This window comes from Pogoniulus pusillus, chromosome 20 (genome assembly GCF_015220805.1).
Source record: "Pogoniulus pusillus isolate bPogPus1 chromosome 20, bPogPus1.pri, whole genome shotgun sequence".
NCBI classification, from domain to species: Eukaryota; Metazoa; Chordata; class Aves; order Piciformes; family Lybiidae; genus Pogoniulus; species Pogoniulus pusillus.
In genome coordinates this window covers 8,511,807-8,533,780 of record NC_087283.1, presented here as the reverse complement: position 1 = coordinate 8,533,780, position 21,974 = coordinate 8,511,807, and the positions used below count along the sequence as shown (strand labels likewise).

The following is a 21,974-nucleotide window of genomic DNA, read 5'->3' as shown; positions in this document are numbered from 1 at the left end:
GGCACAGACTGTATCTATGTATACATAACCAAGTTCAACAGTCCCACTAACAGTAGGGTCACAACTACAACAGGTCCAAAATGAAGCATTAACACCTGAGTAAAGGTTCTCATATTTAAAGCCTCTTTAGTCTATAAATCCACCTATAAATTTGATAGTCAGTAAAACATCTTGCTTTGGACCAGATGAAGCCTAAGTAAAGCATAAGCAGGCTTCAGTTCCTTGAGTTTCATCATGAGGCCACAGTCCAATGTTTCACTAAAATTTATTGTATTTGAGAGTTTTGTGGATTTAGAGAAAAGTCAGAACTGACTCATGTACAACCAACGTCTTCCTGAGCATGCAGAGAGCCTGAAACAATAGATCTAAGAGAAACAGGCTACCCCATTCACTTTTCCTTCAAAATCTGTCGTTTCCTCAAGTATGAACTTGGTCAGCCCACAGGAAAAAAATCCACATCATAAGAGCTCAAGACACCAGAAAGCCATGAAGGCGTGTGCCTTGAGCAGTCTTGCATTATTTCATTAAATAGCAATTTAGCATCTTGCATTGAAATGGCTTTGAGCTACAGACGAGCAAATTCCCAAGGAGCAGGAAGGGCCCCATCCTTGTCACAGCTTCCCTTGCTGTCTGTCCACGACAGAAACTGCATTGACTCCAGAGTCCACAGGCTCCAACTCCTATTGTGCTGGTACATCACAGACTCACAGAATGGCAAGGACTGAAAGGGACCTCTGGAGATCATCTTGTCCAACCTCCCTGCTACAACAGGGTCACCGACAGCAGGATGCCCAGAATCAGTGTTCAGGTGGGTTTGGAATCTCTCCAGAGAAGGAGACTCCACAACCTCTCCGGGCAGCCTGCTCCAGGGCTCCAGCACCCTCACAACAAACAATTTTCTCCTTCTGTTCAAGGGGAACCTCCTGGGTTCCAGCTTGTGTTGTTTCCCCTTGTTCTGTCACTGGGCACTACTGAAGAGAGTCTAGCCCTATCCTCTCTCCCCTCACCCTTTAGCTCTTGCTGAGCATTGGGAACATTCCCTCTTAGCCTGCTTTTCTCCAGGCTAAACTGCCCCAGGTTAATCTTTCAAGGGAGGTGCTCCAGTCCCCTCAGCATCTTCACAGCCTCTGCTGGACTCTCTCCAGTAGTCCTCTGAGGGTCCATTCTGCCCCTTCATTCAGGTTGTTCATGAAGATGGCGAACAAGATTGAATCCAGCCCTGACCCTGGGAAACATGACACACTTTCAAAGGCATGACCTATGCTGTCCTCACAGGTAAGCTCACTGAACAGCTTTGCTGTAGAACATAAATACTAACATTTTTCTCTTGTCTGTAGCAATCCTACAGCAACTCCAAGGTGGTATCCAAGTACGACTAACTTGCCTCCATCCAACTCTTTCCTAAAAAAACACCCTCTGCAGAACCTCTGAATCCTGGTGAGCCTTCTGCAGCTTCAGGCTTTCAATGGCTGCCTGTACCAATTCCTTCCCTGCAAGTTGTTGTTCTTGAAGCAGAGATGACAGAAATTAACTTGGACTTGCACTTCAGTAGCTGTTGCTCAGGCAGATGGATTTGCATGAGGCTGCCAAACTCTGACCTGGATCTGTTGCCACTTTGACTTAAAAACACTCTTTAACGACTTTAAGATGGCAAGGACCAAAAAACCTTGTTATTTATTAATAACCTGGATCAAAACCTGACCTCTTAAGTTGGAAATACAATTATTATAGCATCAACATCATTATTCCAGTCCTCTTAAAATGCTAATGAATGGTGCTGAAGCTTACAGTAATTATTTATCTTCTCTAACCACAGCTGCATGCCTCTGTCTAGTTGCCTTCTCCATACTGTGGCTTGGATGATTAATTCTCTATAGAGAAAGCAAGAAGATATGAGGTGGCACTGGGAAATGTGGCCTCATGATACATGACAGAGAAAAAAAGGGAGAGGCTGGAAGAGATCCAAAGAGATCTGCCCACCTGGATGCAGACCTAGCACAGACTGTGGGTTATGTGCAGAACCACAGCTTCAAACAGAAAATAATCCAGATGTATTTGTCCAGCCAAACCCAGCCACTGACTGCACAGTGTTGAGAGAAAATAGAACATTTACCTATCATGTAAACATATCTGCACTGAAACTTCAGATGCTAAGAAAGGAAAGATGGCAGAGGATGAAATTCCCACAAATCTGAGCAGAAAGTGTTGGTTCAATCTGAGAAAGATTGAGATGCTGGAAGTTTTCATTGGCAGAGGAACTCCTTTTTAACTGCTGAGGTCACCTGGGCATCTTCACCAAAGCAAGCTGTATTGCAAGAGTCAAAAATAACACCAAATGATCACATTACTTAGTTTGCCATCATCTGGAAGGAAAAGCAGTGATTATTTGTCTGCTTTTCTTTCCTCCACTTTCTAAGCTCATGATGTAATGAGTATGTTTAAGTAGTAACATAACCCCTCACTCTTCCCCTTGAAGTGCTCCACTACCCAGACAAGATGCAGAGAACTGTGCAGCACTCATGTTTTAATTCAGACTAAGTGATACTGAAAATAGTTCTGAGCTGGGGGGGGGAGGGGAAAAGAGTATTTTAGAGCACCACACTACTGTTTTTCAGCAACTTTTCCTTCGTGGGACCTTCCAAAGATTTGAAGAAACACTCTCCTTCAGCCCCTCTCTGCAGAGTCCATGCTAATGATGAGAACTTTGCATTTAATCCTGTAGAAAATGCCTGACCCTTGACGCATAATGACATGCTTAAAATATACTTAACAGTACCCTCTGGCTAAAAAAAGTTTCCAACTCATAGTTAAAAAAAAAAATATCCATTTAGATGCTTACTTTGACTACGTGCCCAGCATGGATGGCAAAAGTGCTTCTGTTTAGAGAGGATGGTTCAGCCAAAATTCAACTTGTTTTTCAGGAATAGGAAACTGAAGGGGGAGAAAAATGTAATGAAAGCTACACCAAATAAATCATCCTTTTCCTTTACACTGTAGGTGAATTTTCACATGTGTGCAAATCTCACTGACCAAGACAGTAATTGATAGCACTCTGAGAGTGCTGCTGTCTGACCCTCGTTGCTGCCTGATGTGATGGGTGCAGGAAGATCATGCTGGTGGTGATGAAGGCACAGCAGGAACAGGCTTTGCTATAATCTCCAGCAACTATTTAAACAGCTCCATACTAGTCACCCACAAATTCTCATCGTGGCCTGTCTGCTTTTCATTTCCACTGCAATCATAGAATCATAGAAGAATCATAGAAGCAACCAGACTGGAAGAGACCTCCAAGATCACCCAGTCCAACCAATCAAATCAAATGAACCATGGCACTTTTATCAAACCTGCAGGAATTAGACATACTATGTTGACACAACATTATAATTCATTTGCTACTATATAGATTTCAAGGGATTTCTTACACTTTCTGCACAATAAGCTTTTTACATTTGGATCTCTTATCACTCACCCACACTCAAAATTACCCTGCAGATACTTTTAAGGTAGCTACAACTGCTAGGTTTCAAACCTACTAGGAACGTGGAAATCAAGACAGGAACAGAGGCAATGGAATTACATCAAATTCTAAGAAATAAAACAAGAAAGAAAAGCATCTATTTTACAATTATCTGTATCCCACAAAAAGGTACCAAGTGTTTTGGAGAAAAGTCTTCACTTTCCTTTACCAAACTGGTAAGAAATAGAAGGCTTATAAAATACTGAATTAAAATAAAGCTGAGAAATGGGCTCCACTTCTTCCACCTGATGTTAGCAGCTATAACTAGAACCAGTGGCTGAACAGTGTTGCCATTGCACAAAAAAAGGTAGTTTCTCCCTCAGGCCATTTTTATGAAAAACATGTTGAAAACTCCCAATTTTTTAGTAAACAGAACTGTAACCCTTAAGAGAGATTTTCTGCTGCTGGCTTTTAAGCTCAGGAGTACAAATATACAGGCACAACCTTTAGATGACAGAACATAACCACCTTGCTACACTCAGCTGCACAGAGCTACTGAGTGGCATGGTTTTGATCCAGGCCTAACAAACATACCTACTGAACAGCAAATCAACCTACTGGCAGTGAAAAACAAATACACAGAGTGTGGATACTTGTAACCATCTACAGAATTGGCCCCTGTGCCATCATCTTGACAAACACACTTTGCAGGTGCAAGTGCAGGAGTTAGGTAGGCAAGCCAGCTGTGAGATGTACACCTACCTCATTTGTCTGAAGGGCTGGCTCTGCATCGTTGTTTAGCCTGCATAAAGCAGAGGATACACTAACAGCCGTGAAAGTTTAGGTTGGTTTCCCACTAAACAACACAAGCGTGCTTCTTTTTCCCCTCTATTCACGCTCATTACTCACTATTGATTTCTACTTGCCCTTTGTTTCTCTGATTCTTGGCCAGCTCAACTCGCAAAGTACTGCCCCTGAGGCTCAAGCCTTTCAAAGAGGATACAGCACTCTCTGCAGCTGCTTTATCCTTGTAATCGAGAAAAGCCCTGTGCTGTGCTCCTTGCCAGTTGAGTCGTAAAGGAGTTGCGCGGAACTCCCTCAAAGCGCATTTCAGCTCGCTCACTCTCAGGCTGGGAGGTATGTTCCCCACGTACACAGTAGTTATTGTGCCACATCCCTCTAAGCTGGGACTTAAAGCATCACTTTCAACAGAGTGTGGTCCTAGCTGAGCTGAGCCTGCAGCAGCCTGAGCTCTCGCACCCTCAGCCGCTGCCTGCTCATCTACGGCTGCTGGCCTGTCGGAGTGTGCCGAGTCTGAGCGCTCGTCTCTGAGGGTAACGTCCTTGCCAGCCTCTTTCTCTTTGCAGCGAAGACTCTTTAGGATGGGGATTTTTTCCAGCATCTCATAGCTGACCTAAAAAGGAGGAAGACAGATACAATGATGAGATTTCTCGCCTTCCAGAAAGAGAGGACAGCCATCAGGACCCATGTGCCAGGAGAAGAGAGGAACCTCTATTGCTACCATTTGAAGCACTCAAAACATTACTAATTAATAGCCCAATTCTGACACTGCTCCCTAAATACACACTGCAGGACAAAAATAAACACCAGCAACTCTTTAAGCAAGCAGCACAATGCAGATCCAGCAGGAAAATCAAAACTGAACTCAGAACTGTTCTGTTTTGACATTTATTTATCAGAGCACTTTCAGATTTGCATTCTCATTGTTATCCCTTAATATTTGCTTTGAGCAAGGGCCTGTGCTCCTGCTCTGGCAGAATCTCACATGCCTACAATTCACCAGGCCCTGTCATTCCACAGACCTCCTCGTGCTCTTTTCCCCTCAAAACAGGATATCCCGTAGGCTGGGTCACACAATGGGGAGGGCTGATGGTGTGAAGTTTGCAGCTGGGGAGCGTGCCTTGTAGCAGGGCTCCTCCAAGTGTGGGCCCAGCTGGAGGCACGTTCTCTGCTTGTGGCACATCCCCACAGCCTCCCTCTTGTCATCCGCCCTCACACACCACCCGCAGCTACTCATCAGATCCCACACCAGTCTGCTGGGCTGCATCACTGAACGGAAGAGAGCCTGGACACTACGCTTCCAAACTCTGAACCCTCTATCCCTTCTACGAACTCCCAGTTCACAAGCAGCTTTTCTGGACAGGCTCTTCCTCTCAGCAGCTGAAGCCCATCCATCTCAGGCATGAGATGCCCCAGGCTGTGCTTGGTGACTGGCAGGAAATGCAGTGGTTCCCTTGCTCATGTGGTCCAGCTCTTGGCTTTCAGACTGCAGCTGGAAGGGGGAATAATTCGTACTTGGCTGCTGGACAAACAGAACATCCATCAACACAAGATCCAGTTCTTAAACTTAGGGAGCAAAACAGGGCCTAGGGAAGTGATGTCTGATCTAGCAGAGACCCAAGCTAAGTAGCCCACACTCAATCCAGCATACACTGGATAGACTATGCCTACAGATCTCCCTGCTCAGACCTCTCACACCTCTGAGCCCCTGAATTCCTGGTGCTACAATTACAGAGTGAATCTGGATCGGCTGCACCTCATAATGTCTGAACTTCACAAATCTCTAGGGAACAGAGCCCAGCTCTGAAGTGCTGGAGTAAAACTGGAGGGCAACATTAGGTTTAGGTAACACAAAAGTCAGTCAACAGAAACATTTCCAGGGCTCCTCTTCCGAGGAGCAGAAAAGCAGGCTTTATTTGAGGCTGAACTAAACAAAAATGTAACTTGCACAAAGCCTGTCCTAGCTCTACTTTGTTAATACAATACCAAACAGCAGAACAGGAATAACTGGTATGGGCAGAGGCCACTTTCATTCTGCCAAACTGCAGACCCAGAGAAAAGGTGTTTGGGATTAGGTCCTTTAAAAAAGCAAATGATGACTGAGAACAATTTCAGACAGTACAGAGAGGCAAGGACTTTGTCTGGGGCTCTGGGAGCTTCTGCACCCAGAAAGGTACCATGTCACTTTCAGATTTTGAAGAGTTACTCCTCTGTAGATTCTTGAACTCACCTGTTTTTCTCAGCCAAGAATTCCAAGTGCTGGTTTGACAGCAAACTCCCCTTCCCTGGGCAACACAACATCAAACCAACAGCTGAAGCCACCTTGCTCTGTTTTTACTGGCCAACAATTAGGAACATTTGTTGTCCTCTGTCAAATCTGTATGTGAAATGTAAGTTCTATGCTAATTAAAACAGGAAAAACATTGTTCTGTTCTCATGCAACTAATCGCTCCTGAGTCCAAAGCACAACCTCAATCTTCTACCGAGTGCACATCCCTTTGCCCTGAAACTGCACTCAGTTCTGAAGGCACAGACTGGCTGTTTAGTTAGGAAGACCAAGGCTACTAAGGGCAAACCCTCAGCACTTTGTAGATGTGGTGGAAATCAGAGTATTTGGGCATCAAAAGGATAATCTCTGGGACTCCCAGACTTTAAAGGACAAATCAAGGAGAGGTTTTAGATGATGGAGGGGACTGGCATATTCTCTAAGAGACTTCAACTGGCCAGGATTTGGCACAGCCTCTTCTCTCACTAACCAGTAGGTTTTGGCATCTACCTGAAGCTCTTGGAGCTACTCTTTGAGGCTCCCTCATACTCTGGAAGATGTAGTTACAACAGCATGCATCTCTGTAACAAACTGCTGTTTTTCATAAGGGCTGAAGCTCTGCTCATCAAACACCACCATGAGGTGACTTACCATTACCTCTGGTCCAGCCCTGTGCAGATATAAGTAGCCTTTACAGTGCCAAAGCAACACAGGTGGATGATTTGGCACTTAAAATTTCTTGTAACTGAAAACATTCTGTAAACAAAAAAACGCCTGCATTAGACAAGTTCTGACACTGTCAATTGCCACCCTTCTGCCACAAGAGAGAGACAGAAGATTTACCTTAAGGGCTGTTCTCCCTGGGGTCTAGGAGAACCTCTCAGCTAGGCCAAACCTTCCAAATCTTTATTTCCCCCCAACTTGTATGTTGAGGAAAGGCAGAAACTCAGTTTGGGATTTCAGAGTTTCAATTCAACACCGATGCACTAGCTTTTTTGGGGTGCAGAGGGTGAGAGCAAAAAGGGCAAAGAGGGTAGTGGGTGGCAGAGGAGAGGAAAAAGCTTGCTCTGCTCTGTTGCAAAGAGCGAACAAAAGAACCCAGTGGTAGTACAATGTGTTGCTAATTACGATCATGCAAAAAGTTTCTTTTGTCTTGTGAGCTGAGGAGGACTACAATGATTTATTTCCATGTGGAGACAGGCCAAAGATATTCCTCCTCTCTTTCACATAAGCTGCACGTTTCTTGGTCCTGTGCCGGTTGGTTTCTTCTCCTTAGCCTTGCCTACTGCTTTAGGCTAGGCCAGGACACTGAGACTTGGGTTCTACCCCAACTCTGGCTGATCCAGTTCTGTAGACCTGGGCAAACCCAGCAGTGGAAGCTTCTTCCCTTGCTCCCTCATCCCCGTAAAGTCAAGGCCAAACCATTTACTGGTGTTTGTAAACTTTGTATTGAGTGTTGGGATTTAGCTAAATGATTGTCTTTGGCAGCAAAACCAGCTGAAGAAGTTTCCTATTATTCCTTGACCACCAATTCCCAGGCCAGTTCCATACTTTGGCCCTCTGGGGTTTTCCAACAGAAGTGCTTGTGGGTCTGTGCTATAAACTCAGTAACTGAAGGATCCAGGTTAAAAATAACTCCACTAAAGGCAATTAATCATTTAACAATCCTGCCCACTCCCTGCCATAGCTTGGAAAGCCTTGGGGAAAGGGACAGCAGGGTTCTTCACGCACACAACTACGTGGCTATGGGGAAGGAGTTGAGAAGGGAAACGTGGCCCCTTTCTAACAGAAACCTGAAGAAAACAGAGTCTTGGATGCAGAGTGCCAACGCAAATCTCCCAGCACTTAACCCTGAGCATCCACTCTCACGACACCTGGTTTGGTCCCAACACGATGTGGCGGCAGAGGGACTTCTGCAACATCTCTGCTGGAACGTCAGGGCCCTCTTCCACCTCGGTTATTCCAGAAGAGTGAACGCAGGCCACTTTCAATATTTTGCTGGGGAAAATGAAAGATGTGTTTGTCCTCTGACAGAATGAGTAATGCTGACCCCTGATACAGAGCAGGCCAAGTCAAACACTACTGTGATTTCCCTGGCAGCAGAGGCTGATGTAGGGCAGAAGAGGGAAGGACAGCTATGGATTGGAGAGATCTGCTGTTTAATTCAGCTTCATGTAGCCACTCATCTGCGCACACCAACTGAGAGACCATGTGGCTTAAGACAGAGACAGCTGCTGCTGCTGCTGTCCTGCCCTGGAAGGCTGCAAACAAGAGCAAGCAATCTTTAGTGCAGCAGATCACTAGTCCTTTCAAGTAGTGAGGATGGAAGGTGATGGAAAGATTCATCTTTGGCTACCTTAAAGGGTCTCTGACCCAAGACTGCCTTAAGCAGAGCCCAGTTCTCGTGTTGTCCCCTTGATCAGATGCTGGTTTGAAGAAGCACTTTGCTCACAGGAGTTTAAGGCAGAGTCAAAGCCAAGGGAGCTCGGACGGGCCAGCAGAGTTGAACACTCTATCATTCATTGGTACAAAATGTCCAAATATGTGCACGCAATCTGAGGGCATACTGAGCTGGCAGCCCACGAAGTCTGCTAGTGTCCCTCAGGAAAAACTTATGCAACCCACATTTGGAATCCATCAGCAAGAAAATGATTCCATGGACTCTGCTGCAAGGGTCAGATTTGCAAAGGTGTTGAGATGTTTAACCGCTCGCAGAAGCCTGCCCTGCTCACAGCTATCCCTCAAAAAACCAAAACAAAACCAAACCTTGGCTAAACTAACAGCAGTTTTCTACTGATAGCGATGCTGTGTCCCTGCTGAAGGTTTTGCCAGACTGAATGTGTGATTCTTCTGAGCTGTAAAACAAGACCATTTTACTTTCCAATATTCAATCACTGATCAGAAGCTGTTGTCAGATAGTTTCCATCTCTGCCACTGAATACTGAACTTTTTCAACGTTACACTCAGGGATTACCCCCAGTTCAGGTCACTTCAGGAAAAATCTTTTCCTACTCTAAAATTCTCAGCAAAAGAATGATTTAAAAAACAGAAGGAAATGCTTGCTATAATGCAGTGATTTTTCCACCAACTGCTCTCACTTCTCTCTTCATGAACCCAAATATGTTAATTGGTCTGTATAGTGTCAATTTAAAATAGGCACAGCACAAATAACTTCAGAATCCTCACTACCACTAACTACATAAACCTCTCTTCTTTGTCCTCACTACAAGAAAGACATTGAGGTGCTGGAGCAGGTCCAGAGAAGGGCAATGAACTGGTGAAGGGCCTGGAGAACAAGTCTCATGAACAGCAGCTGAGGAAACTGGGATTGTTCAGCCTAGAGAAAAGGAGGCTGCGGGGAGACTTTCTGGGTTTCTGTAACTCCTTGAAAGGAGCTTGGAGCCAGGTGGGAGTTGGTCTTCTCTCCCAAATAACAAGTGATAGGACAAGAGAAAACAAATTCAAGTTGCCCCAGGGGAGGTTTAGCTTGGACATTAGAAGAAACTTTGTCACTGAAAGGGTTCTCAAAACAGGCTGCCCAGGGAGCTGGCTGAATCCCCATCCCTAGAGGTGTTTAAAAGCCACAGAGATGTGGTGCTGAGGGCTATGGTTTAGCACCAGATTTCAGAGAGTTAGAGAATGGCTGGACTCAATGATATTAAAGGTTTCTTTTCCAAGCAAAACGACCCTGTGATTCTGTTCTGTAATTGTGACTAATATAATAGACAGTGTCACAGATAAAGATCACAGCTACTCATACAAAATACTAAATGAGGAAGTTAAGCTGTTTCATGAATTTAGAGTTCCCAGAAACAATGGGTTAGATTTTCAATACAGATGAAGCCAAATAATTCTCCACTGGTATCCAAATAAAGTTTTCCAGAATGCTCAGCTCTTCACAGCTCCTGCTGCCCTCCAAGAGCACAAACTCATTTCTCAGACCCCTGAACTCAGATGCAGAAAACTCACTCATAGACACACTCCAGCACTACTTTTGTATTTAGAAATGTTCTAGAGTGTCTAGTGCTGATACTGATGATACTTCTTTGGTATTAATAATACGCTTCCTTGAAAGTTTTTTTAAGCAGTAAATCCATGACAAAACAAGAAAAGTAAAAATCACAGCAAGTAATTCACCTCTTCCTGTCTGGAAGAACACACTGCCTCAACAGCAAGAAACAGCTCAGCTGGAAATGCTGCACTGAGGTGAACTGAAAGAAGGCAACTGAGGCTAAGTCATGCCAGCTCAAGAAGGGAACCATTTACTCACCAAGGAACAACTGTTTACCCCATCCCCTTATCTACTTCTTTCCCAGACAGAACATAACAAACAAAAAAAATGCAAGAAAAGGCAGGACCTCTTAAAGCACAGAAATCCAGCCTGGAGACATGCATTTTGTTTGCTCTAACTCTGTTTTCAGCTCAAAAGAGGTGTGTAATGACAGCTCTCTACCCTAAGAGCTTCAGGAAAGCACATCCTTTACCACAAGGCTCAGCTGTAATCCTGTGTTTGCAAACACCTTTACTTTAAAACTCTTAAAGCATTGTCTTGGCTTGATCCAGCCACGTTCCTGAAAGATCAACTTTTCTGCAATGTGTTTTAGGCATCACACATTTTAACAATGAAGTTAAGTTCCTTTCTGTTGACAAAATACCATATTTAGAAGTGGGTAATTTGTTTACTCACTGCCTCTTAGCTCATTTAGTTTTGCTCCGAGGAACAGGAATGCACCAGTAAAGCCAGGATTTGAAGGAGAAAAGGATGCAGAAGCAGCCAGGAAAACCCAAAGGACAAACAGTTAAATAGCCCATATCAAATCCTGCATTTTTAACACCCTGCCAATTAACTAGACCTCCCACCTCCAAGACACTCTGTGTAAGAGCTAAACAATGTTACCAACTCATGCACATGCAGAACATAGACAAATTGCTCATCTCTCTGTGAAAGAATAATGCTAAGATATTGTCATCTTCATATAGACACAGCACTTTGTTCTTGACCTAAAGCAACAAAATGCCACAGTTATCCTTGCTTTGTCTTGTGTTCTCCAATACTGTTATCAAAAAATAGCCCAAAAGCAGTTTCAGGTCTTAAATCAACACTGAAATACTTAAATAAAGGGTCAGTTGTGTGATGTGCTCCATTCTCACTGAAATTTCCCTGGAAGACATTCACTGAGAGCTCTTTTTTTTCCAGACAATATCACTACTGTAGAGCTGTGGGAGATAACTTCATTAATTTGAGGCATTTATTATAATACTGACCTTGACTTTTTCTCTGAGAAGCAAATAAATGCAAAGGTAACACTGAATTTGATACAACACTTGGCACTGACTGACATTTCATGGCAAAAAAATCACACACAAACTCAACAGGCCCTGAAAGAGACGTTGAAAAATGTCCCTGATAAAAGGGAACCATACAGAAAAAAAAGGGGGAAAAAAGTGTTAGCAAGGCCACTTACTGAGACTGAAGACTGACACCAATACAGACAGACTGAAATCACAAGTATGTTGGCAAAATGGATGGAGCACTAGGGGTAGGCCCTCAAAACAATTACACTCAATAATATCCTGCAAAAAAAAATTATGACTCAAAAATAATTCAATGGAAAAAATGCTCTGGTGCAGACAGAGCCTTTATTTATTTATTTCTAACCTCAAACCCTCAACCACAGTCAGGGTAAAACACTCTCCCACCATAAAAATAGTACTGGCTCAAATTGTTTGTTGTAGATACGTTACCTTAACACATTTAACTCTTTAAGCCTCTTGGCAAATGCTTAACAAAGAACTCCTGATTTCCCTAGAAGTATTCCCTAGTGATTCCTCAGTGGTTCCCATGAGATAAGGATATATTGTTCCTCATTTCAGTGTTCCCTGCTGTTACTCAATCATGTAGGATTGTGTCTGCTCCCTAACTGGATGATTTTAGGAATGAAAAACTAATGACCAAGTTTTCCCAGCAGGAATTTCCAGTAAAACAATTCACTAAATGTTTTTCTGAAAGCATTTGTGAATCTGCTAAAAGTTTCTGACAGTCTTGGGCTAGGGTGAGCCAAACCCACACAGCAATAACTGATTTAAAGCAGTATACAGTCAGTACTCCTCCACTTGAAAAGAAGCTCCAGCCAAAAATCCATCTATCCTTTGGAGTTAACCCAATCCATCTACTACATAGCCAGCAATGTACGAGCCACCAGGTCACACTGTCCTTTGAAAACCAGAGCAGCAGCACATATCCCATCCATTCCACAGAAAACTCTGTGGGACTGTCTCCAGAAAATGACCAGAGCTCATTTCAGTGAGCACTAAGGAATGAAACACAAAAGGTGGAAAAGCCCCACAGCTTACACAGACCATTAAACCACAAATGACTACAAGAAAAGACGCCTGTCTTAAAAACCCACACTGGATTTGATGGATAATGACGTTTCCAGAGGCTCTCATTTTCTAATCCATCTCTTACAGCAACCTCAGCTTTGGTAATTTACTTCTCCTCCTCACTACTAACACTTAAAAACCACTGAATACAGATGCTGCTGTTTTGTCTCATCTGACAAACACATTTGCTCCTTTTCTAAGCATTATAATACAATGAAAGTGTTTATAAGTTAAAAAAAAGGAGACTTCAGAGAATGTTGGTACCAGTAAAAACACTATTAGCAGAAGTAACTTGCCTTATGCCACATTATTCCCTGAGGTTTTGGTCGTTTGCAATTAGTTTTGATAGTTCTTGTTGGAGTGAGTATATAATCCACAGTTAAATCATGATCATCAAGCAGCTCTTCTGCTATGTCAAGCACCTAGAAGAAAAAAGAGGTTTGTAAGCAGTTAAAAATAAATTCACCAAGTTGTGCACCATTCTCATCATAGAATCATAGAATCAGCCAGGTTGGAAGAGACCTCCAAGATCATCCAGTCCAACCTATCCCCCAGCCCTACCCAGTCAACTAGACCATGGCACCAAGTGCCTCATCCAGTCTTTTCTTGAACACCTCCAGGGATGTTGACTCCACCACCTCCCTGGGCAGCCCATTCCAATGCCAATCACTCAATATAGACGTTTTAACCTACCTGACAGTCATGTACAACTGTAACTACAGGTGTATCCTTCTGTACTGCACCCATTGACACCATCATGGCATATTCCATATCTGCATAACCTTCCCCTTTCCCAATTCTCCAGCCTAAAATATGTAAACAGAGAGAGTGAACACAGAAGCAGTGGAGTGGAAAGGTTGGTAATTTAAATGCACACAGTTAACTAAGCAGCCTGCAAAAAAATCCAAGAAAAGGACTGTGACTCTGGAAAAATTCAGATCAGCCTTTCTCATAGAATGTAATTTGCCTTGTAGTCTGAAATGAAGTAGAAGATTGGTTTCAATGAATTCCTAAAGAATTCTGGAGCCTCCCTTTCAGAATAACCCATTTTATTCCAATTCAGTTAACACAGAAGCTGATTTACCCATGGTAATTAGATCACTCCACTCATGCCAAACGCAGGTTAGTGTGGGTAAAGAGGAGTCTGGGTCACAGACAAAAACAATTTTCAGGCAATGAATAAAGCCAGCTGAAAAACGCAGAGCACATCCTCTGAACAGGGAGCCCTCTTTGATTCTTAAAAAAACCCAAATAACACCAAAACCCACAAAAAAACCCAAACAAGCGATAGCTTGCCTGAATGATTCTACTGAAGAGAAACTGTTTGCCCACATGCTCTAAATCCCATTGCTTTCTGCACACTAACTCCTGGTGTTGCTGTTATAAAGCAGGATTTGATTCCTTCTGGTTGGACTGGTATCAGTGACTTGTCACACAGCAGAGACCAAACTCAAGACTAAATTAGTTCCAGAGGTGTGTTTGGTTTTGGTTCTGCCAAAGGGAACATGCAGTGTAGTCACTGACATCATGACCTGTGACTTGAGACCATCCTGTTGAAAAGCTTGCAAGGCTTTATCTTACCTTTCTCAGAGACAGCCACTGATCCTACAACAACCAAGTCCACTCGTGCTTTCCCATCAAGACCCACAGGAACGCTGTATTCTTTTATCCCCTGCAAGAAAAACACAACTTTAGGCTTCCAGGGTGCAAAGCCTTCCAACCAACGAGGCAGAAATACAGAATATTTTGATAAATTCAAGTCACTCCCCATGTTTCCAAGTGTTTCTTCCATGTATAGCCAAGCTGTACAAGCCTGGAAAGTTATCCTCTAGGGAATCTTAGAATAGATTCACTACAGTGACAAGAATCTTGGCACATTTCAAGGAGAGCTAAGGGAGGTGAGCACCTTTTTAAACAAGGTTACTTATTTAGGATCAAAATCTTGCTCTTTTGAAACCCTTTATTGGATGTCTATTGCTAAAAATGAGGGCAAAGAACACTTCCTGCTCTATTACTACCAACTTATAGTATGCAAATTGAAGCCATAAGAAATATCAAAGCACTACAAATCCCTAAATGCTCACATACAAATCACAGAGTTAATGTAAACACAGCTACTGTGTAAAGATGTGAAGCTGTTTGCCTGAAGTTGCACAAAGTGCTTTACTGAAACTTCACTGAGTCCTGTGTCCAGCTCTGGGCCACTCACTTCAACAGACATGTTGAGGTACTGGAAGGTGTCCCGAGAAGGGCGATGAAGCTGGTGAAAGGCCTGAAACACAAACCCTATGAGGAGAGGCTGAGGGAGCTGGGGGTGTGCAGCCTGCAGAAGAGAAGGCTCAGGGGTGATCTCATTGCTGTCTACAACTACCTGAAAGGAGGTTGTAGCCAAGTGGGGGTTGGTCTCTTCTGACAGGTAACCAGCAACAGAACAAGGGGACACAATCTCAAGCTGTGCCGGGGAAAGTATAGGCTGGATGTTAGGAATAAGTTGTTGCCAGAGAGAGTGATTGGCATTGGAATGGGCTACCCAGGGAGGTGCTGGAGTTGCCATCCTTGAAGGTGCTCAAGAAAAGCCTTGATGAGGCACTTAGTACCATGGTCTAGATGACTGGCTAGGGCTGGGTGCTATGTTGGACTGGATGATCTTGGAGGTCTCTTCCAACCTGGTTGATTCTATGATTCTATGAAACACAAGCTGGATCACTCTCCATTTCACACTGCACTGCCTGTTTCTCCACACCTCTATCACTAAAAGCACCTTCCAAAACTGTGCATGTGCTTTCCAAGCATACATTCCTCAACACTACTCTGTGTAACCATCATTCAGAACACATCACTGCCAAGGTAAGTTATCTTTATCAAACCCTTTTAAGACACGTGAACAAACCCCACATTGTTTCTGATAAATGCAAAATAAAACCTTATGTAACCCTGTTGTCCTTCTTTGAGTTCATGCTCTCCCTGCTCATTCCCATCCATCCCTCTTTAGGCTCCTCTCTAAAGAACATATCCTAACAAAACTCTGTCCAGAGCTGCACAAGTTAAAACTGGTGTTTACTTTGCTTTTCAAACACCAGAGATTTAGAACTTTAAAAAATTATCTAGTGATTCATGTACTCTTGATATGTGGAACACAATGTGACTTCTTCTCACACTGATACAGCTCTGTGCTAAATTAGTCCTCACAATGAAAAGCCCAATTTCTGTGTAGAGCAGAAAATCCAAAGAGTCAGTTATTCGTGGCTGATTATCAGTAATAATGCCTCCTATCCACTTCACAGCACTGTGATGAGAACTGTTTGCACAGTGCTCTGTAAATATCAACTGCTGATACCATTTATTCATCCGCCACCTCGGCTGGGGGGAAAAAAGACAGACACATGGTGCCAAGATCACAGATCAGAGATGAGGCCTAAAGCAGGCCAAGAGATAAGTCTCTTTCAGAAGTACTCTTCAACCCTGAAAAGCCTAATTAGTTAATGACTTTAATAGAGCCTCCAACACAGAAAGTCACTATTAATTACTACTTGTTTACAACTTCCAGTTGTGGACAGAATTACTGCAGAACTTTACTGCCTTGAGTAGGAGAGAGAGAAATAAAACCAACACAGCTGGGCTACTTATATTGAATAAATTATGGGTTTATACCAAATAAAGATGTGTCTAAACTAACGCAGGTTTCTCTGCCAAATGGCTTCAGCTGTACGATATGATATTGTAACACCAGAGGGCACCAACAGACCTGTTAACAGAAAACTCTTTAATGCATTTTTGCACCTTTCTGACTCGAATGACAGAACTGATGTTTCTTTAGATTTAGGATTTTAAAAGAATTGATCTTTCCTGTTTATTTAATCGACCAGACCAGGAAAAACCTGTAAACACTAAAATATTTCTTAGAGGGTTCACTAGCTCAAATAATAAAAGGAATACTATTAGAAACTCAAAAGAGCTAGCTCACCTATGGAAGCAGCTTGTAATGCTCCAAAAAGCACTCCAAAAGTATTGACATCATTCTGTTAACTGGCCAAAAAAAGATAAACTTCCTCATGATTAAAGGATAAATAAAATATTTATGGTGAATGAATAGCCTGCTGCCTACAACTACCTGAAGGGAGGTTGTAGACAAGTGAGTGTTGGTCTCTTCTCCAAGGCAACCAGCAACAGAATAAGGGGCCACAGTCTCAAGTTGTGCCAGGGGAGGTGTAGGCTGGATGTTAGGAGGAAGTTCTTCACAGAGAGAGTGATTTGCCATTGAAATGGGCTGCCCAGGTAGGTGGTGGAGTCACTGTCCCTGGAGGTGTTCAAGAAAAGCCTGGAGGAGGCACTTAGTGCCATGGTCTAGATGACTGGTTAGGGCTGGGTGCTAGGTTGGCCTGGATGATCTTGAAGGTCTCTTCCAACCTGGTTGATTCTATGATTCTATGTATGCACAAACCCAGGAATAACATTCCATCAGAACAGTACTGCAGGTAGTATCTGGTTTGCCAGCTTCTGCCTGGACTACCACAACAGGTTAACTCAGACCTTATCCATTCTTCACTCCTACCTGAGATGTGGCACATGTCCGCAGGATCTCCTTAGTTGCACCTGGAGGTGGGACAATCCTATTGAAGAGTCCAGTTCTCAGACGGGGTGTGGGAACCAACAGAGTCTTCCTTGCCTGTGTAAACAAGATGTTATCACATTAAAAGGAGCTGGGGAGCTAAAGAAATATTTCTGCTATCCTATATAGGTCTCCACGTGGTCAGTCATACTATAGAGCAGTTTGCTTCTTGATTGTGTAGTGCCTGTGGAATGATCCTCCTCCAGCACAGAGGAATTCCAGGGAATATTTTATTTAAGAAATAGATGCAAGACATACCTATTGATCTAAATTGCATGTCCACAAGTGAGCCACATATCAGCCAGTGAACATGCACAGGTGTGAGATTAGTGTGTCCTGTGACAAACATAATTTGAAGCAAGGCTACTCTCTGTGTTTTGAGGAGTAAGATTATGATGATGGTGAAAGAGCTATTGCTGCACAGAAATGTATTAATTATCCCCTAAAGTCTACTTGTCCCTTCACCATTTGGCAAAGAAACAAAGACATCCTTCCAAGGCCAACCCCATGAAACTTAAGGCTGCTAAATCTCCTGCTGGAGAACAGCAGGCATGGACCACGAGATGCCACCAAGCGCTGCAGTGCTGTCCCATTCTCCTCAGGGGTGCAGAGGTGACATTACCTGCAGTGCAGCCAGACGAACGCCTTCCAGAGGTTTGTCAGGATCCACCTTAATCTCATGTGCTCTGCTGAATATATCCAGATCTTTAATAGAGCAGCAAGCCTGGTGAGAACCCTGTGTGCAGGAAGGGATCAAGAGAGAAGAGAGCGTGTTCACTTACTTCCAGTGTTAGAAAGCGAGCATTCTTCTGGGGAGCATCAGGGTTTACTTTCACAGTACTGGCAGCTTTGAACTCCTGCAAACCCAGAAGCCTTGTCGCAGCATGGGCAGCACCCTGTTTTCACAAGATACCAGTGCATCACCAAGGAGTTCACAGCAGAGATGGGAAACCTACAGAAGCTGATTTCCCCAGATTTTAAATGAGGGGCATACTGCTAATTCTGTGATGTTCTTTATGGGAAACCATATACCAACAGATAGAATCACAGAATTGTTTTGTTTAGAAAAGACTTGAGTCCAATCATCAATCTCAGACCACCGTGGCCATTAAACCATGTCCTGAAGTGCCATGTCCACACACTTGCTGAACATTTCCAGGGATGAATGCTGAGTGCCTCATTAATGCAACATCATGGAATTGTTTAGGTTGGAAAAGACCTGTAAGATCATTGAGGTCAGCCACGCAGCCCTCAATACCAGAAGATCCCTGCATCTTCTGCCTGCTTTATTCAAATCTAATTCAAAGCTGGAGACTAATTTGCCTTTTTAGTCAAGAAACACAGATTCCCCTAAACAAAGGCCACAGAGATTCTCTTAGGTGAAAAATTTCCAGACAAGGTTCTCTCTTTACAGAGGCTACACTGGCCTCAGAAGATTCCCTTCTTAATGAAGATGCTCAAGCTCAGCAGAGCAGACAGGCCTCTTGTAACCTCTTGATATCCCCTTGCTATAGGGTAAGATAAACCTCAGGCCTTCTCCACCTGCTTCATGCACCTTTCTTACCTCAGCACCAGACTAAAGTAGAATGTGCCTGCCAGTCCCTTAGCAAAAGCAGAGCCCATCTCCTAAAGCTGCTCATGGGCTAAAACACCCAACACACATCCCCACAGTGCCATTTTGGTCATCATGTCTTCAATACATGACAGATACGTGGCTGCACACCTTGAGCTTAAAAAAAGTTCTCTTTGGTAAAGTGTGCCCTGAGTAATTCAGAAGTTTTACCTCTTTTCCAGAACTGTTAAACTGAGCACACAGGGCAGCCAGATCAGCAGAAAGGGATCCTCACCCACACTTTGCCAGCAATAACTTGGTCACCGCTCACATTTCAACAGCACACTCTTATGTTTCTAGGTTAAGCCCTACAAGATGGGTGACCTCTTCTTTCCATCCCAATGGACTGCAGAGTGAGATCCAGTTTTGACTGCATCAGTCTTCCCAGCCATATTTGTCACACTCATAAGGTGATGTGGTATCCAATGACTTAAATGCTGCACACACCTGCCATGTCTTGCCAGGTACACATAGCTGTATTTCTTTACTCGCTATGGATTATACAGGTGCACTGTGGTGGTTTTCAGAGCTCTGCCACCCTCTGTCATCCCCCAGCCACCCGCTCAGCCCAAAGGGAGGTGCTGTTCCCAGCTGTCTGAGGGCTGTAGCAACAGGCAGGGATGCAGGCAGAACGCTTGGGCTAAGGCCCTGCTCCTCCCTGAGGAAGCAAACTGGGAGGCTTGGCTGACACAGCTGAATGCTGTGCGGCCATCCAGTGAGACCTGGACAGACTGGAGAGCTGGGCAGAGAGGAACCTAATGCTGTCTACAACTACCTGAAGGGACATTGTAGCCAGGTGGGGGGTGGCCTCTTCTGCCAGGCAAGCAGCAACAGAAAAAGGGGACACAGTCTCAAGTTGTGCCGGGGGAAGTATAGGCTGGATGTTAGGAGGAAGTTCTTCAGAGAGAGAGTGATTTGCCATTGGAATGGGCTGCCCAGGGAGGTGGTGGAGGCACCGTCCCTGGAGGTGTTCAAGAAAAGCCTGCATGAGGCACTTAGTGCCATGGTCTAGTTGACTGGCTAGGGCTGAGTGCTAGGTTGGACTGGATGATCTTGGAGGTCTCTTCCAACCTGGTTGATTCTATGATTCTAATGAGGTTCAACAACGATAAGTGCAGAGTCCTGTACCTGGGGAGGAATAATAAACTGCAGCAGTACAGGTTGGGAGCTGATCTGCTGGAGAGCAGCCCCGTGAGAGGGACCTGGGAGTGCTGGCGCATAACAAGTTGCTCACGGGACAGCAATGTGCCCTTGCAGCCAAGAGGGCCAATGGGATCCTGCAATGCATTAAGAAGAGTCCAGCAGATCGAGGGAGGCTCTCCTCTGGCTTTTACTCTGTGCCGGTGAGACCTCATCTTGCTCCCTGTGACAGGACAAGGAGCAATGGCAGTAAACTGCCGCACAGGGGGTTCCACCTCAACACAAGGGGTAACTTCTTTAGTGTAAGCATCACAGAGCACTGGAGCAGGCTCCCCAGAGAGGTTGTGGAGTTTCTTTCTCTGGACACTTTCAACGCCTGTCTCGATGCGTTCCTCTGTGACCTAAGACAGACTGTATGGAACTGCTCTGGCAGCGGAGACGGACTCGATGATCTCTTCGGGTCCCTTCCAATCCCTGACATCCTGCGATCCTGCACAGCGGCCCAGATCCGCAAGAGCGAGACGCCGTACCTTGAAGTTGGGGATACGGCGGTGCACCGGCCGCGGGAAATCGGCCAGTCCGCTGCTCTCCAGGTATTCCCACACCTTCTCCCGGACATCCCATTTGGAAGCACCTGGAGGAAGGCAGAGGTGAGGGGACGAGCAGGCGCCTCACGGGGGAGCGCTACGACCGCCGCCGGACGCTGCCATCACCACCGCCCCCCCCCCCCCCCCCCCCCCCCCCCCGCCCACGGGTCGAGCTCGCGCTGCCCTCCCGTGACGTAGCAGGCCGCCGCTCCTCGCCCCACCCCCCACGCACGCCGCTCACCCGCGCGTAGCCGCACGCCGCCCTCCATGGCGGCGCCACCGGCGGCGGGGACGGAGCAGCAAGGGGAGGAGCTTCTGCCTGTGCCCCATCCGTCCCGCTTGTCTCTACGGCGGCGTGGAAGGGTCGAAAAGGCTACAAAGCGAAGCGCGGGGGAGAAATGGGAATGGCGGGAGTTGGGTTGTGCAGGGTAGGGAAGTGCTACTCCTAAGGAAGTGTTTCCTTCTCTTGCGGTGTTAAAGTCCATGACTAAATCTGTAGGTTAATGGAGGGACTTTTCCTCAGGATTCAGGCCTCATGTGGGAACGTGTGCTGAGGAAAAACATTATTTCATGAAAGCAGGGAATGCTTTAGGTTGGAAGGGACCTTTAGTCCAGCTCCACTCCACTGAGCAGGGATATCCTTGATTAGATCAGGTTGCTCCAAGTCCCAAACCACCTGATGTGGAATGGTCCTGAAGGTGTTCAAGAAAAGCCTGGATGAGGCACTTAGTGCCATGGTCTAGTTGACTGGCTAGGGCTGGGTGCCAGGTTGGACTGGATGACCTTGGAGGTCTCTTCCAACCTGGTTGATTCTATGAGGCATCTGCCACCTCTCTAGGCAACCTGGGCCAGTGCCTTACCACCCTGTACATGAAAAATGTCTCCCTTCGGTCTAGTTCGAATCTCCTCTTTTAGTTTAATATCATCACCCCTTGTGTGTTTCACACAAAATGTGCCTGTGAGGGCTTAGGCTCCCTCCTCTGAGAGTGCCTGTTGGAGGGCAGATGCCAAGAGCACTGTCAAGTGCCTTCATGCCCAGGCCCAGGGTGAGATACGTGAGTGGTCTCTCACCCCAAGCTTTAAAACAGCATCACCAACATTTCTGAAGTTAAACATAG

General features: G+C 45.0%; 1 protein-coding gene across 3 annotated transcripts; it reads right to left on the bottom strand.

The window, feature by feature from the left end:
• Positions 1-1,632: 1,632 nt before the first annotated feature.
• MTHFSD (methenyltetrahydrofolate synthetase domain containing) lies at positions 1,633-21,179 on the bottom strand. Of its 3 annotated transcripts, XR_010305998.1 has the most exons (9): positions 21,098-21,179; positions 20,800-20,903; positions 18,140-18,253; positions 17,461-17,574; positions 14,490-14,580; positions 13,602-13,714; positions 13,205-13,330; positions 4,220-4,871; positions 1,633-2,931 (listed from the first exon to the last, which is right to left on the bottom strand). XR_010305998.1 is itself a non-coding variant. In XM_064160057.1 (8 exons), exons 1-8 carry the CDS (start codon positions 21,123-21,125, stop codon positions 4,359-4,361), a joined length of 1,203 nt encoding a protein of 400 aa, XP_064016127.1. In that variant the 5' UTR covers positions 21,126-21,179; the 3' UTR covers positions 3,316-4,358. The 3 variants fall into 3 exon arrangements, 2 of the variants coding, with proteins under 2 accessions (XP_064016127.1, XP_064016126.1); XM_064160057.1 differs by lacking the exons at positions 1,633-2,931; positions 18,140-18,253 and adding an exon at positions 18,300-18,413 and having other exon boundaries at positions 3,316-4,871; XM_064160056.1 differs by lacking the exon at positions 1,633-2,931 and having other exon boundaries at positions 3,316-4,871.
• Positions 21,180-21,974: the final 795 nt, after the last annotated feature.